We start from the raw sequence: 12017 nt of genomic DNA on the forward strand, positions 1-12017 counted from the left end.
CTGTCTCTGACAAGTTTTACAACGTGTTGTCTTCTCCAACTTTTGTTTATCAGTGAAGACCTACGATCTTTCTCCCCTGTTCAAGAGACGGTATCCAGAAAATTTCTTCGGGATCCAGTTGTGTGGAATGGCTGTTGAATCTGGTATCACAGCTCCTGTCACGGGAATGACGAAACCCGACAATAATAATAGTAAAGACCTATCTTTCATCTCATCCTCACTCCCAGTATCAGATACTGAAATCGACCGACATCCCAGGGCCAAGCGTCCATACCTGGCCAGTCGGAGACCCAGTGCTTCCATCCTTGTCCCCCGCGATCACCCAGAAATCGAGATTCAGGAGGAGGAATTTCCTCCAGATGATGCTCGGGCAATGAGCCCAAGAAGAAATCCCGCTGACGTGGAGAGGCTATGCAGAGAGATTCAAGAAGCTATTCAACAGTGAGCATTCCCTTTGCTGTTTATCCCTGGTTGTTTCGCGGATCATTTTATCTCTTGTTCTTCTATCTGCGGTCTTCCCTCCACGCAGCCAACATAAAAAAAAAAAAAAAAAAAAAAAAAAAAGGATTAACTGCTCACAGGGTTGATAACCGCAGACGAGCAGATACTTTCCAATCGTCGTTGCAGGCCTTGGCGGAACACATCGATGAGGTCAAGTCGGAGCATGACAAACTAGAAAACGAGAGTCGATTTCTACAAGGATACATTGGAGACCTCGCCCGAGCCATGTCGCTAACCGCTCGGGTAAGGAAAACAGATGGAAAAAAGCCGGCCGCAGGGACTGACCACGGAGCAGTCGAGGTCGAGCAACCGGCAGCCCCACATCCAGGAGCTCATCCAGAAACGGGATTTCTTCAGCAAACGCCTTGGGTTCAAAGAAAGCACAAGGGAACCGTCCAGCGTGAACTTCACAAGAAGATCACCCGCTACAAGGCGAACGAGGGAGCTACCCAAGACTACCGCCGGCCAGATATACTATAGCCCCTCGAAAATTTTCCTGCACGTCACGTAGGAGTGTGTTTGCCGCTGGCGTGCCAACCACAACTGGTGGCACCTCCTGAGCCATTTTGGTTTCTTTGGGGGTAGGAACTGTCGTGATCTCTCACTTCTTCGAGGACTTGGATATAAGAAATATTTGTTTGTTGTAAATTACAACGAATTCAGTAGTGTACAGTATTGTAAAAATCTCATATCTTTTGAATGATCAGCATGACCGCATTTTACAGAAAAATGAACCTTTTGAGGTATGCTTTCGATCGCGAGGCTGAAAATGTGCACAGGAGGCCCTGTGCCAAGAGGACGATTACCAAGGTTCAGCCTAGTGTTTCCAGCTGCGGTTTGTATATTTTCCTTTGGTTCGGGGACCTACACAGCACGCAGCCTTCGCTGGAGTTCCTCAAGTTTCTTTGGCTGTGTACTGTACCCTTTCTCTCTCTGCTACTCTGTTAGAAAAGAAGAAGAATAGTTCTAAGAATAGCTATTTTTCAAATTCTAGATGATTACTAATACTCCAGCAGCAGATACTGCTATTCATCTCATGAGGTTGAAGTTGCACTTCTCTAACTGGTGTTCCTTAACCGCACTATATTGTAACTGTTGATAACGTCGCTTTAATGCTGAATCTCGATGAGTTCTTACAACCACTCTGTTATAGACAAATCAGAAAATGCTGAGCGATTGAAGTGAAATTGTAATAGAGCAGGTTGGACTGGTTGCGGGTCAACTCAGAGCCTTTTGAATCAGATCACCCTCATTGGTTGGTGTAAGTTGTTGAGATTATCAAACTTGGTTAACTTAGTTAGTGCTTGCATGTTAGCTGTAATCTCTTCTTAAGCGCCCCGTCCTACCCGCCAACTAAAATTAAAAACGACTCCTGTCCAACCCCACAGAATGCAGCACAGACACCGATTCGATAATAAATTGATAATACTATTTTCCGACTGGACGATGCATTTGGCCTTGCAGGATGAGGGTCTGCTCAAATCCCGGCCCCATTTCTGTCCTTTGGAGCCTATCACTCGAGAAATTGCCTCTTAAGGGTTGTATGAAACTGGGTATTTCCCGCAATGTCTTATCCATCGATCCCTTGATTGGAAAATGGGAAGCTGGATATTCAGTGTTCGGCGCGTCCTGGAACTGCGTGGCCCCTTGCCCCCAACACCCCAACTCTGGCCAATTTTTCGAAATGATATGAATGGTGTGACCAGTTATATTCTTCTCCGGATTGAGGACTACTAACTAGTCAACCTTGAGTGTATCCCGGGCGGCTAATCGCAGTTCGCTTTCTTTAGCGAGTCTCCATGCTGGCCAATATGTGCTTCTGGTCCTCAGTGCCGCTCTCTCTTCTGAAAAAAACATGCGGAGCCTTCCTGTTCTAATTTTACTATTCAATGGATGTTGAGGGCGCCAATTTCTCCCTTACTCTAAGCTCTCTCATTCTCATCCTCGCCGCCAACAATGTCACAGCTTGGATATAAAGGGTGCTCATTTCCTGCCAGAGATGAGCTTCTTTAGATACAGAAACAACGCGCTCGATATTCAGATTTCTAGTTCCTTAGACTTCGATTTTCCTCTTTTCCAGCAACAACTTTTGCGTCTTCTTTGCCTTTCAATTCTATCTTCCTTTTACCGGCGACTGCTGAGAGTGCTCCCTTTCGCTCAACGAAAATTCTCATTCCCTCGAAACGACCATGGCGAATTATCTCTCCCTGCCTATCCTCGATGAACTTGTGCGATTCGCCGAGGAGGATGCATTGTATGAAGATTCGATTAAGGCGATGGCGTCAGGCGTTCTCAACTATTATTTTCCAGCGACAAATGGTTTTACAGTCGCCCCAGAGCAAAACCGACAGGGGAATATCGCGGATTTTATCATCCTCCGGATCCAACGTCGGTTCCCCGGTGACCGCGGTGTCGTCGATCACACCGTAGCTGAAGCCAAAAGAGATACCGACTCCGTCACAGCTGCTTTGGAGCAGCTTGAGAATGCCCTCGAACAAGCCAATACTGAATTTGGCAGGTGCCGGGCAATGCTGATTCATGGGTGCAACTTTCAATTTTTCGAGTATCACATTCACCTGCCTGCGGGTGAACGGCTTATCCCATGGGGTCCTCCGAATCAACCGTCGCAGAATTTGTTCCATGGTCGAAATGATAGCGTAACTATCGATTGGATGCTGCGTCATATGGACAAAACAACACTCCACCAGCACGCTAGTGGCTGCTCACGCTGCCATGGAGACATCACAACGATGGGAATAAGAGGCTTGTTGAAATGTAACATTGGTGAAGGGGTATTGGAGGCAGATGACTTTGTATTTGCTTGTTTGCTAGTAGCTGATTATGCATATTCAAGAATATCTCATCTCAGGGAATATCATGAATCATCCAACCCGTATGCTACACCGGCAAATGCGCCATTAAAGCGAATTGTAAAATTAATCAAGCGAGGTAGAATGGGGACAAGGTTTCCAAGCAACCGCAGTTCTGGGCAAAGATGAGAAGGCTTCCAGAACCGAATGCGGAGTATCTTGGGAGAACCAGCAACTGAAACTTCACAGTCTTCACCAGAAAACCGCCGGGTTATGTGATTGATGCCTCCAGGAACGAGTTCTGTGCAAAGCTTGCCGTTTTTGCAATCAAAACAAATAACCTGAGAATCTGCCTGCGGTTCAGATCTCACACCGGCACATTCAGTGTGTCTACAGGCGTAACAGGACGGGCAATAAACCCAGTTCCCGCGAAGTCTATTCTTCTTCCCACAGCAGGGCACGGAGTGCTTAAAACTTCGTAGCGTCAAATGTTGAATCTGCGGAATTGTTGAGTAATACTGCTCTTGAAAAATAAAGGAAGATTGTGACAGTGTCAATGCGCCCTTGGGACTGCAAGATCCGAGGATGAGATCCAAAGTTTCTGAAGGCAAACCAACTCCGAGGTGTTCCCTGTGGGCAAGTGATGGTTTCCAGCACGACGAAGTCAGAACGTAGCTCAATAATCGAAACCCTGGGGAACAATGCCGAGCCGACGTGTTGACAAAGAGGGGAAGAATCTGAGAACACAAAACAGACTTGGATGAGACCTCAACAAATGCAACATGTCGAAGTGATAAAATAATTAAATGGGCGGCATCCTTGTGGGAAACCTCAAGGAAGAATTGAGCCTTGGAGATAGCTGCCAAGATCGAGCTTTTTGTATTGATATTTCCATGAAGCACGACAAGGTATCCGTGGAACCAGAAAATATCTGTTTGGGGCGCGTCCCAGTAAGGAAAATTTACCCTATTTTCCGGATAATGAATTTGAGAGTCGGATGATACTTCAAGATCCCATGCTGCAATTCGCAGAAGGCCAATGGCAATTGTGTTAAATGCCATAGAGGGATATCGCCAAGTCATTGGATCGTCAATGAAAAATCGCCATATAAAACAGAAGTCGCGGGAAATCCTGAATTGTAGCTCATTCAGTGTTGTGGGTGGCCCAGGATGAATAAGAAGTTGATTCGGTACGACTTGTGGCGTCGCAGGCGCTCCTCCGTCCTCGGGCTCTGATATCTCACCCGGAACCCGGGTTAATGAATCCAATGTCAAGCCATGAGATCCATCTAGACAAGATAACGGTATCTGGCCCGGAAAAGGCTGAAGCAAGCCATCGAGGCTCTCCCATCGTGTGATTATTAAGGTTCCGGCGTCGACATCGATCGTGTACACGTAGTCCAAATTCGACTGTAGCGGACTGGGAAAGGAAACTGACTCCCATTCCTCCAAGTTATCGAGTGAAGCTATGATAGACTTTATTCGCCGCACAGTTTCTGGCTCGTTTGGGGATCGGATACGGCTCCTTGGTTCGTGCAAGCGATACCATTTCCCTTTTGAGCGGTTTGTTAGTAAATGGCTGTAAAGGCCGAGAAAATGGCTCGCGTACCGGCAAAACGTAAGTTCCATAGGCCTCTTGTCCCCATCTCTCTTATCAGTAAGAAAGCGAGCAAGATCGCTGTCGGCTTGGCGGTCCTTCAGAAACGTGACGGAGGAGACTCGGAATATTAACAGACTGTCCTGTAAACAAGGACACCTAAACCGGAGGGCAGCTAAACAAGGGGATATACAGAATAACTGTCAAACTGGGAGAATGATTGAGGAGCATGTTGAATGAAGAAGGGTGGGAACCAGTAAGTTGTGTAAATGTATTGGGAGGTGGCTAGAGGGAAGCTAAGAAGAACTCCAGAGCAATGTGGAGACCAAATTAAACGTGCCAAGTGCACTCACTACCTCTCATTAGTGAGTGTGCCTCACTGTAAAGAAATTATTACTATAACAGAATTATTTTAAGTATTTCTTACTGATGTTCAAGATCAATTCTGTATAAATGAAAGTCAATAATCTAGAGAACGCTAGTAGAACATGCTTGAGACCGAAAATGGTGGTAGATACATATTCGAGGTTCGTGGAAGTTACGTCTCGTTGAAGGAACAGCTTCCTCAGCTGCCTTTTAAAACTCCACCCTTCTTCCTTTCGCTCCTGATATCCGCCATCCATGCCGCTACGTTATCAATAGCCTGTTTAGGAGGTCACCTGTCTGGCGATTGTCATTTAGTTCCCTTTCACCCGCCGTCGTTTGCGCATATCTCGCGCCCTTGCGCGTTCTCCAGGACGTCCAGTTTATCTATGTGTCACGCCAGCTTCTGACGCAAACCGTTGGGTAGAATAATATCAGGCCACCATTATAGCGTGATGGAACTATGCCTTGTTTGATTTTCTGCCGTACATGCGTTTTTGTTCCTCTGTGGAAAGGTCGATAAATTTACAACAAACAAGATATTTCATCTATTCACACTGATTCTCAAGTTTCCCTTGCTTCCCCACTTCCCCCTCTAGGCTTCTGATATTTTGTGTAGCTCTCGCACGTTGTTCGGGATGGAGAGGGGTAATGCTTCTCCTGTTTCTGTAAGAGCAGGGCTGTACCAGACATGGCACTCACTATATCTTTGTCTGGTGGTGGAAAGTCGCTGCTCGAAGCATCAGACTTTAGGAAGAGACCTCAATTTATAGCTACGAGCGAGTTAAGAAGTTGAATTACTAATATATTTGTCAATTAAAATATAACATCAGAGCAGTACCTCAAACTAGAACAAAAATCAATGACCAAGAAAAAGGAGAAAAGGTAGATGACGAGTTTGCGAAACGGCGCTTCACATTCAGCATCTCACCTTCTTCCACCGGGGAAGTCACGGGGTCATTCATTTATACAGCTCCAAATGTTTTGGCAACCTCTGGGAACTTACCTGGGAGACTGGTGCGCATTAACCTAAGTCGGTGGTTTGGCTATCTTCGGTTTCTTACCCGCCCTCATGCCCGGGCACACCAGTCTGCCTCGCGGCCCAGAGGGTACCATCTACGAGGCGAGCGGATTCGACAACGATTTAAGGATTGAGATCGATCCCACAAAGATCAAGTTTTCATCCGCCAGCCTTCGAAGTTCTGTACTGATCTCATTACCAGCACCTCAGGGTTGGACTCGGCGAGTACTCTGCCGTCAAGGTGCCCTAGAGCAGTCTTGCACACCTTGTTGGCACATTCTAACTCGGCTTCACGATCCTCCGATTCATGTCGTTGCTCTTCTTCACGCCGCCTTCTTTCGCTTCTCGCCTCAGCTTCCGCGTCTTGACGCCTTTGTCTTTCTTGATCAAGTTCAGCTCTTTCTCGCTCAGGAACTAGTTTACTACTCCAATAGCTGGGCTTGATATCCACCTCTGCTCCTTACCGAGATCCAAACTCCCTTCCGGCAAAAGCGTACGGGAAGCAAGGAACGTCTCGATCTGGCATACCGACAGGTTTGGCTGTATGCAATGCGGCATTACAAGTAACACTCAAGTAGCGAATTTGTGGCTTCGCTAGTCGAATGACGAATAGCCACAAGCCAGATTAGGCGACACTTGCAAGAAGCTTACTGATGAGCTGAAACAGCAAATCAGCCAAGTTGGGAAATCGACTCGAGATGAGATATTGTGTGTTTTGATCTTTGAGTTTGCTTGTCCTTGCGGGAAAAGGTTGAGCCTTAAGAGAGAAGAGAGCAGGGAATAGTTTGATTTGTTTGCTCAATTTTGATTAGTACATGGCTTCAAGAAATTTTGAGTCTACCCTGGATGGACTCGACCTTATGGCTCCACTGAGTTGCGATTTTAACGAGGCTGTGTCAAGCACGTAAATCTTGTGGAGGAGCTATTGGTTGTCATTCGATGCAAATGCTGCACGTCGAGTGGTTTTGGATGAGTCAACGCTCAGCAATAATTATGAAACTTGGGCCTCTTCAGTTAGCCAATTAAATTCGGTTTGTGCCACTTCAACAACACCCCATATCCTGCGGCTTCTCAGGCATCGCCTTATTACGGAGACATAATTTGTTTTTCTTGGTTTTAACACACATTTCTATAGCCGAAATGTGTTCTAAGTGTCCAAGACGAATCCCCCTAGGATGTGTGCAGTTATTAAAAAGCTCCAGGCCTGAATCTCTCTTTTCATCTTATGGCTTAGGTCACGCTTATCACGTTCTTGCAGCAGCCACTGGCGGCGGTACCGGTCCACCCCCCGCATTCGACGCTCATTGCGAGTTGGATTTTCTTTTTTAGCAAACAATGGAGGAATGCAGGGTCGCACAGAACTGTGTTTTGATGTTGGCGAGGCAGCACGAGCGATTGAAAATTATAAACCTGATACTGCATATTTCGACATTCATGCGGCTCTCGCAACTGCACCCAACCGTGCTCCTGGAGATGTCAAACCCTCGTGGAAATGGAGGACCGACATGGGAGGGAGCCAAATTGTCAGTCAACGAAATGAGTATCACCAAGCGTTAAGCCAGGTTAATTTTTATATGAACCAGCACAGCGCCTCTACAAACGCGCTCTTTGTGAAAGCCCAAAGATTATGCAAGACTGGCTTACCCTCGTACGAGAAATCACTGAAGAATATGGGATATTGCCGGATGATACCTACAACATGGATGAAACTGGATTTGCAATGGGAATGATTGCAACTTGCATGGTTATAACTAGCTCTGATAGAAGTGATCGTCCAAGGTTATTGCAGTCTGGAAACAGAGCTTGGTCAACTGTGGTCAATACAATCAATGCTTTGGGATGGGCGTTGGACCCGATGTTTATACTTAAAGGAAAGACAGTTCCTTCGTATGAGGATAAAATTGACCTGCCTTCTACTTGGATTGTGAAGAGTAGCCCAAATGGATGGACAGACAATGAGCTTGGATTGTTTTGGATTAAGGAGGTTTTTGACAAGCAAACTCGGCCTCGTACGAAGGGTCAATATCGATTACTTATAATGGACGGTCATGGAAGTCATGCTACTCCAGAATTGGATACCTTTTGCATGGAGAATCAGATTATTCTTCTTTATATGCCTCCTCACTCCTCACATCCCTTACAGCCATTGGATGTGAGTTGTTTTGGCCCTTTGAAGCAATCATACGGACAAAAGGTTGAGAATCAAATACAATGTGGAATCAATCATGTGGACAAGCTTGATTTTCTGCGTTTATATAGTGAAGCTCATTTTGTCACCTTTACTGAGCAAACTATACAAAGTGGATTCAAAGCTACTGGGTTGATTCCGTACAATCCTCAAGCAGTCTTATCAAAACTGCAAATGTCTACCCCTTCTCCTCCTACCACTTCACATGGCTCTGAAAGCTCCTGGACTCCAAAAACACCTCAGAATATTGCCAAGGCACAAAGACAATCAGCAAGGTTTCGAAACCGAATTAAGAATCGTACGGAGCCTCTTTCAAGTCCAACCAATCAATTCCTGGACAAGATCTTTCTTAACTATGAAAAAACCATAGTTCAGAATGTCTTACTCACACAAGACAACATGGAGTTAAAGGCTGCCAATGCAAAACAGCAGAGGAAGAGAAAAAGCACATATATTCCCCATGGAGGTGCGGCTAGGCGCGTACGAAGGGAAGAAGATTCTATACCAGAAGGCAATGGCGATTTGAACCAGGAAACCAATGGGAACTTCGTACGAAGGAATGGCGATGATTCTTTACAGATGGCTAATGGAGAATATGCACAGGAGGCTGATAATAAACCTGTACGTAGAAGACGGGCTCCTAATCGCTGTAGTGTATGCAGGGCTCTTGGGCAGGCAGGCTAGGTATGTATAATTTCATTTACTCCAGTCGTACGGAGCCTGTGTACGACACCTAGACAAGGCTTGCACCTCTATGTTGGTGTCTAGGACTAGTAGCCATATGGTGAAGCCAAGCAAGTCAATTAGTTAGTTGTAAAGGGGTAACTAATTAAAGTTTTATATCACGTGAACAAGTGTCCGAGGTGAAATAATTACGTTATGGTTGTTGCGCGATTACGTGATCTACACGTGAGACCTCAATTCTCCCTCTGCCCCTCTCTCTCTCTCTCTCTCTTGTCTCTGTCCCTGTCCCTGTCTCTGCCCGTCTGTGATTCAGAATCTTCGAGGAATACACCTTTTTTATCTCTCTCATATAATACTGCCTTTACAAGCTATATAAGCAACTCTTCTTACACCTGGGACGAAATGAGTCAGGCTACTCCGGTGCGGATAATCCTTCAATATCGCGAACAACCTTTTCAAAAACCTCCAGCAATCATCAACGCTTTCTTTACATGGCGAGGTATTCAACCTCTAGAAGATTACTATACACATATATGCAGTGATCCTCGCTCTTCTCGGTTATATCTCGTTCTCGATCTCTACTGCAAAACGCATCCAAATGTCGATCTTAACAAGTTAGACCTCGAAGTCTTCAAAGTCTCAGGAATTGATTCATTGTGCGTTACCTCTTCTATGGCCTAACTAAGCTAACTATATTTAGTACATTTAAGGATCTCGGAGAGGTAGCTCGCAAGCAGGTTCACCAGCGATCTGCTTCTCTGGATTGGGGGGAAGGCAGCCACTCTAGTCAGAGGAATTAGTCGGTGTTGTTCCAGCACAGGGAGGACAGGATCCCGCTATATTCGTGTCTTGCGCATCGAGAACCAACGGGAGATCTCTCAGAAACCCGGAGGGAGGTACACATGGGTCATTTGCATCGCTTCTTGCGAGTGTACAAAAGATAATGTGATCTCGATTCATGTGTTTGGGAGTACGCGTACAAGCTGCGTATGTCTTGCAAGCCCATTCACACATTGCGTGAAAGTGAAGGAAGTCGGTTAAATTGAATATCGCAGAGAGGACCTTCACACGAAGCGGATCGTGATGCGAGTGACGTAGTCTTGAAACGGAAGGCGGCTCGAAGGGGAGACAATCTGTATTTATAGAATTAATGGTCTGTTCTACAGCTCTAAACACCATTCAAAAAGACAACTTACTTCGTTCTTGGTTACAATAGTTGCGGGCTAAAGGGGTAGCGCGATCGACGGAATAATTAAGAGGTTCAGCACCCGGAACACGAAGGCTTCTGCGGGTCTGTTTGATCGAATTTGTGATGGTATGATACTGCTTCTTCGATGAGGGGGCAACGGAAGTGGATATTGCAAGACTTGCGGAGATCAGAATCTTGTGTTTCGGATATACAGTATAGATATTTCCTGTCGAACAAAGAGCATGAATGATACTTTACCAGCAGGCAAATGTCTATTCTTGTCTGTTCAGAAGTATCTCCCGACAGGCTATTAAGAGATCTGTGAGTCACAAAGTCACATGAGAAAATTTCTAGCGTGCAGCCACAGACAATTTTACGGAGATTCCAACAATCACACCTGACCAAAATTTCGTGAGCGTGATTGGAGGACAACGGTGGGAACTTAGACAAGGACAATAGGAATGTATCCGTACTGGGCGTTCCTCCTGACGAAGTCCGAGGAGGAAGACTCACTGGAGAACCACTGCGGCTGCGGGTGCTAAGGTTCTCATAATAACTGATTGTCGAGTAGCTCTCGCGGGCTCTTTGAATATCTTGGTCACTCCTTTTTGGTTTTTCTTTGGCATAACTCTTGAGACTTTCTTTTGTTGATTAGCAAAATGTACTAGTAATCAGTGGATCAGACATTATTTGATGAGATTTGTCACCTGTGCCACCGCCAAGTTCCTCGACATACTCCAGTGTCGTCGTCTTTCACTTTTCCCCTTAATTTTGGGCAATATGACTATGCTTTGCACAATTAAAATATAGGTCATTTACTCTCTGTTCCTCGTGAAATTGGTATTTAACCAGCTAACAGATTTCTTCCAAACTGGTTATTAGATGCATCATTTATGGTCGCATTCGAATTCACTTGGTGGTGCAGAATCGGAAGGGCTGAGGTCAAGGTACCCTGGGCTTTGTTCAATCGTGGTGGCCAGAGCTTGGTAGATCAAACAGCGAGCCTGATATTCTTAAGATTGTGGGCCACGTGTCACAGCTTGAGCCTCATGTCGCCGTTCGAAGCATCTCAGCTTCTTTGACTTTATCTTTTACTCATCTTGAACATCATTCTTAAACCCTCAACCGTTCCGTCAATTAATTTGCGAATTTATTTATCCCTCTGGAGTCTAGATTTTCTGGCAGGTTTGCAGTATGGTATCTCTGCGGCAGAAGAGAAAGAACAAGAAGAAGCATAAGGAGTATTATGCTGTTTACAAGGGGCGTGTCAATCAACCTACCATTTTTTCATCCTGGTATGTTCAATCTCAGTGTAGTAACTAGCGATAGACTAACAGTTGCTGAGGGGCGATGCGCATCCACGAGTGACTGGGTGTAAAGCACCAGATTTTAAAGCTTGCGTTACCATTGAGGAGGCACGAGAATTTATGAAAAATCGTGGGGTGATGGAGCCCAAAGAGATTTTCAAGGAGGGAGCAGGCGAGACGGCTCCATTACCGAACGAGCTAGCATTTTATGCTGTTGCTCATGGTAAAAGCCCTGGTATCTATCCCTGCAATTAGTACGTATCTGCCTTCTAATGGTCTCTCTGAAGAATTACTCACAAGTTCCAGTGGAAAACCTGGCGCTAAGGAAGAGTCAACCAGTTTTCGGGAGCATGTCACA

The 12017-nt window shown here is 45.7% G+C and overlaps 4 protein-coding genes across 4 annotated transcripts; 3 read left to right on the plus strand and 1 right to left on the minus strand.

Moving 5' to 3' along the window:
- Positions 1-127: 127 nt before the first annotated feature.
- Positions 128-981, plus strand: HCAG_01508 (predicted protein; the record flags this gene model as incomplete). Its single annotated transcript, XM_001544411.1, has 2 exons — positions 128-441; positions 582-981. The coding sequence occupies 2 exons, from the start codon at positions 128-130 to the stop codon at positions 979-981; spliced, it is 714 nt and encodes a 237-aa protein (XP_001544461.1).
- Positions 982-2690: 1709 nt separating this feature from the next.
- On the plus strand, positions 2691-3793 carry HCAG_01509 (predicted protein; the record flags this gene model as incomplete). Its single annotated transcript, XM_001544412.1, has 2 exons — positions 2691-3450; positions 3561-3793. 2 exons carry the CDS (start codon positions 2691-2693, stop codon positions 3791-3793), a joined length of 993 nt encoding a protein of 330 aa, XP_001544462.1.
- A 3841-nt stretch (positions 3794-7634) lies between these two features.
- Positions 7635-9963, plus strand: HCAG_01510 (conserved hypothetical protein; the record flags this gene model as incomplete). The annotated part of the gene is made up of 5 exons (XM_001544413.1): positions 7635-7814; positions 8081-9100; positions 9142-9163; positions 9633-9819; positions 9864-9963. 5 exons carry the CDS (start codon positions 7635-7637, stop codon positions 9961-9963), a joined length of 1509 nt encoding a protein of 502 aa, XP_001544463.1.
- Positions 9964-10227: 264 nt separating this feature from the next.
- HCAG_01511 (predicted protein) lies at positions 10228-11167 on the minus strand (the record flags this gene model as incomplete). The annotated part of the gene is made up of 4 exons (XM_001544414.1): positions 10228-10296; positions 10360-10386; positions 10866-10993; positions 11089-11167. 4 exons carry the CDS (start codon positions 11165-11167, stop codon positions 10228-10230), a joined length of 303 nt encoding a protein of 100 aa, XP_001544464.1.
- Positions 11168-12017: the final 850 nt, after the last annotated feature.

Source organism: Histoplasma capsulatum, genomic scaffold (genome assembly GCF_000149585.1).
Source record: "Histoplasma capsulatum NAm1 scaffold_1 genomic scaffold, whole genome shotgun sequence".
NCBI lineage: Eukaryota > Fungi > Ascomycota > Eurotiomycetes > Onygenales > Ajellomycetaceae > Histoplasma > Histoplasma mississippiense.